This window comes from Mandrillus leucophaeus, unplaced genomic scaffold (assembly GCF_000951045.1).
Source record: "Mandrillus leucophaeus isolate KB7577 unplaced genomic scaffold, Mleu.le_1.0 Scaffold55, whole genome shotgun sequence".
Taxonomy (NCBI): domain Eukaryota; kingdom Metazoa; phylum Chordata; class Mammalia; order Primates; family Cercopithecidae; genus Mandrillus; species Mandrillus leucophaeus.
This window is the reverse complement of record NW_012105919.1, coordinates 2,582,283-2,587,218: the sequence shown is the minus strand read 5'-3', so window position 1 is coordinate 2,587,218 and position 4,936 is coordinate 2,582,283. Positions and strand designations below refer to the sequence as shown.

The 4,936-nt window shown below is 42.6% G+C and overlaps 1 protein-coding gene across 1 annotated transcript in view; it reads right to left on the bottom strand.

Annotated features, from left to right (window-relative positions):
- ACAD10 (acyl-CoA dehydrogenase family, member 10) overlaps positions 1-4,936 on the bottom strand; it is an 80,850-nt gene that overhangs the window by 30,384 nt on the left and 45,530 nt on the right. Inside the window, exon 8 of the mRNA XM_011997887.1 lies at positions 3,189-3,257. Coding sequence (XP_011853277.1) covers positions 3,189-3,257 — 69 coding nt within the window. The remainder of the gene's footprint in view (positions 1-3,188; positions 3,258-4,936) is intronic.

Here is a 4,936-nt window from a genome sequence, read left to right as displayed (position 1 = left end):
TTTTTTATTTTTTTGAGATGGAGTCTTGCTCTGTTGCCCAGGCTGGAGTGCAGTGGCGCGATCTCAGCTCACTGCAACCTCTTCCTGCTGGGTTCAAGCAATTCTCCTGCCTCAGCTGGGACTCTAGGTGCGTGCCACCATGCCTGACTAATTTTTGTATTTTTAGTAGAGATGGGGTTTCACCATGTTGGCCAGGCTGGTCTTAAACTCCTGACCTCAGATAATCTGCCTGCTTCAGCCTCCCAGAGTGTTGGGATTATGGGTGTGAGCCACTGCACCTGGTCAGAACCAGGTTTAAATCCCAACTCTGCCCTTAGTTGAAGAGTGACCCTGAGAGACTTATTAAACCTCTTTAGGCTTTGTTGTTGAGATGGAGTCTCGCTCTGTTGCCTGTTGCCTAGGCTGGAGTGCAGTGGCACGATCTTGGCTCACTGCAACCTCCGCCTCCTGGTTTCAAGCGATTCTCCTGCCTCACCATCCCGAATAACTGGAACTACAGGTGTGCGCCACCACATCCGGCTAATTTTTTTGTATTTTTAGTAGAGATGGGGTTTCACTGTGTTAGCCAGGATGGTCTCAATCTCCTGACCTCGTAATCCGCCTGCCTCAGCCTCCCAAAATGCTGGGATTACAGGCGTGAGCCACTGCGCCTAGCCGTGTTGTTGTTTTTTAATCTGTAAGACATACCCACTTCAAAGGGTAATTGCAAGAATTAAGGGCGCTTCCAGGGTATTTGTTACTTAAAAAAAAAAAAATGAATTAAGCAACAAACATACAGAGTGCCTGACATGGTCTCTGGTTCCAACGAGGGTTCAGTAAGTATCCCTTCTTGTTATTGAGGTTATTTTTATCATTTTTCGGTGGTATGAATGGTGTATATACCACCCAGCAGTACTAAGGTGACCCAATGACATGTCACTAATCCATCTTTTGGTCATTACTAGCAATCAGTTTACTACTCTACTGTACTTTATTTATTTAGTTAGTTGAGACAGAGTCTCACTCTATCACCTAGGCTGGAGTGCAGTGGTGTGATCTCGGCCTACTGCAAACTCTGCCTCTCGGGTTCAAACGATTCTCCTGACTCCAGGCACGTACCACCATGCCCGGCTAATTTTTGTATTTTTCAGTAGAGACGGGGTTCCACCATGTTGGCCAGGCTGGTCTCAAACTCCTGGTTTCAAGTGATCCATCTGCCTCAGCCTCCAGTTTACTACTCTAAAAAATTGTTTTGAAAATTCTACCATTGGCCGGGCGCGGTGGCTCAAGCCTGTAATCCTAGCACTTTGGGAGGCCGAGACGGGCGGATCACAAGGTCAGGAGATCGAGACCATCCTGGCTAACACGGTGAAACCCCGTCTCTACTAAAAAATACAAAAAAACTAGCCGGGTGAGGTGGCGGGCGCCTGTAGTCCCAGCTACTCGGGAGGCTGAGGCAGGAGAATGGCGTAAACCCGGGAGGCGGAGCTTGCAGTGAGCTGAGATCTGGCCACTTCACTCCAGCCTGGGTGACAGAGCAAGACTCCGTCTGGAAAAAAAAAAAAAAAAGAAAATTCTACCATTACAAATGTTTCAAGTTGAAAAACTATTACAAAAGATGTTTCCAAGAGAACTGGGGAAATTTGAACATGGGCTGGATATTCAGTATTATTATTAAATAATTGTTAGTTATCTTAGGTGTACTGGTGTTGTGGTTATGAAAGACAATGTCAGCCAGGTGCAGTGGCTCACACCTGTAATCCGGCACTTTGGGAGGCCAAGGCAGATGGATCACTTGAGGTCAAGAGTTTGAGACTAGCCTGGCCAACAAGGCAAAACCCCGTCTCTATTAAAAATACAAAAATTAGCCAGGTGTGGTGGTGCATGCCTGTAATCCCAGCTACTTGGGAGGTTGAGGCAGGAGAATTGCTTGAATTCAGGAGGCAGAGGTTGCAGTGTGCCCAGACTGCGCCATTACACTCCAGCCTGGGCAACAGAGTGAGACTCCATCTCAAAAAAAAAAAGGAAAAAAAAGAAAAGGAAAAAAAAGACAGGGTCTCACTCTATCATCCAGCCTGGAGTGCGGTGGTGTGATCACAGCTCACTGCAGCCTCCACCTCCCACCTCAATTGTTCCAGGTAAGTAGGTGGGACTACAGGTGTGCACCTCCACACCTGGCTAATTTTTTTTTGTTTTTGTAGAGATGGGGTTTTGCCATGTTGCCCTGGCTGGTCTCAAACTACTGGGCTCAAGTGATCTGCCTGCCTCAGCCTCCTTAAGTGATGGGATTACAGGCATTAGCCACTATGCCTGGTCAATGTCTTTATTCTTGAGAGATGCATGCTGTCTGAAACTTATTTCAAAAGGTTCAGCCAAAAAAAATCATTATATACATGTTAAAAGTATAGATGTATACACACACACATATAGAAAATAAATGTGGCAATATGTTAACAATGTTTTAATTTTTGATCTAGATGAAATATAAACAGATATTCATTATATTATTTTTTCTTCTTTCACCTTTTCCGAAGGTTTCAAATGTTTCATAATTAAAACGTTAGGAAAGAAGTGACACTCAAAAACCATGTTACAAAGCTGTTTAAAATAGTTTAGGTCCGGGCACAGTGGCTCACACTTGTAATCCCAGCATCATGGGAGGCCGAAGTGGGCGGATCATCTGAGGTCAGGAGTTGGAGACAAGCAAGGCCAACATGGTGAAACCCTGTCTCTACTCAAAAAATAAAAAAACTAGCCGGGCGTAGTGGGGGGCGCCTGTAATCCCAGCTACTCAGCAGGCTGAGGCAAGAGAATCATTTGAACTCAGGAGGTAGAGGTTGCAGTGAGCCGAGATTGGGCCACTGGACTCCAGCCTGGGTGACAGAATGAGACTCCGTCTCAAAACACCAAACAGTTTAGAAAGACTCTTATAAAAGAATAAACAAAAACAAGCAACATGAAACTAGATAAATATGGATTTTTTGAATGTTAAAAAAAGATGTTTTCTACCAACTCTCCTTAAAGCAGGCATATACTTATCTGGCAGGATAACTTAAATATCTGAGAACTTCTGGGAGAGGCTGCTATAAAGTTTCTTTGCCCTCCTACCCAAATTTTATTTGTCTTTAACGAATTGGAATTTGTGTTAGCATATGGGCTGTTCTCTCCTGTAGCTTGAATGTGCGATAGCAAAAACATGTGAACTTTACCTTGAATCTTCACAGAGATCAAGAACGTTAGGTACAGGTACTCCAGCATTTGCAAGGGCTTTCATAATCCTGCCAGGACAAATGAAAATAAACAAAACCGCTGGCTGAATTGATGAGATTTTCTTCAAGTTACTTTTCTTTGTTTGTTTGTTTGTTTTGTTTTTTGAGACACAGTCTTGCTCTGTTGCCCAGGTTGGAGTGCAGTGGCGCGATCTTGGCTCACTGCAACCTCCACTTCCTGAGTTCAAGCCATTCTCAGGACTCAGTCTCCTGAGTAGCTGGGATTACAGATGTGCACCACCATGCCCAGCTAATTTTTGTATCTTTAGTAGAGACGAGGTTTCGCCATGTTGGCCAGGCTGGTCTCAAATTCCTGACCTTAGGTGATCCACCTGCCTCAGCCTCCCAAAGTCCTGGGATTACAGGCATAAGCCACTGCGCCTGGCCTGAAATTACTTTTCTGAATTAAAAATGGTACATAAAATAAAATGAAATTCTAAAAAATATTCAATTGACCCAAAAGTAAGTAAGAACAAAAAAAATGATGGGACAAACAAAAAACCAATGGTGAAATTGTAGACCTAAATCAAACATATCAATAATTACATTAAACTCAATAGATGAATAGATTCTAATTAAAAGACAGAAGTTGGCTGGACATGGTGGCTCCTGCCTGTCTCAACTAAAAATACAAAAATTAGCCAGGCGTGGTGGCGTGCACTTGTAATCCCAGCTACTTGGGTGGCTGAAGCATGAGAATCACTTGAACCCAGGAGGTGGAGGTTGCAGTGAGCCAAGATAGTTCCACTGTGTTCTTGCGTGGGTGACAGAGTGAGACTCCATCTCAAAAATCAAAAAAATAAATGAAATAAAATAAAAATAAAAGACAGAAGTTTTCAGTCTGGACAGAAAAGCATCACCTAATTATATGATGTCTACAAGAGATATGCGCTGAATATATAGACATAGATAGGTTGCAAAAACAAGAATGGAAATGGAAGCATTATGCAATCACTAAGCATAAGAAAGCTGGTGTGGCTACTTTAATATCAAATAAAGCAGGCTTTACAACAGTGTACCACCAGAGACAAAGAGAGACATTTGAAAATGATACAACTGCAAGTTCATCAGAAAGGTATTACAATCATAAATATGTACATGCTGAACAACAGAGCTTCAAAATACGTCAAGTAAAAATGATCAAAATTAAAGAGAAAAAAATTAAGAAATCCACAAGTCTTAGCTGAGATTTTAACACTCCTTTCACAGTAATGATAGAATTAGACAAAACTAGATTTATCTAAAGACATATATCTGAACCCACTACCAACCAACCTGATCTGATGGATATTTGTATACCACTAACTCAGATATTGCAAAATATACATTATTTTCAAGTAAACACAATATGTTTACCAAGATAAGTCATGTGCTGGTCCATAAAATAAATCTCAATAAATTTCAATAAAAATTAAAATCTAGCCCAGCACGGTAGCTCACACCTATAATCCTAGCACTTTGGGAGGCCAAGGTGGGCGGATTACCTGAAGTCAGGAGTTCAACACCAGCCTGGCCAATATGGCAAAACCCTGTCTCTATTAAAAGTACAAAAATTAGGGCTGTGCATGGTGGCTCAAACCTGTAATCCCAGCACTTTCGGAGGCCGAGGTGGGCGGATCACAAGGTCAGGAGATCGAGACCATCCTGGCTAACATGATGAAACCCCGTCTCTACTAAAAATACAAAAA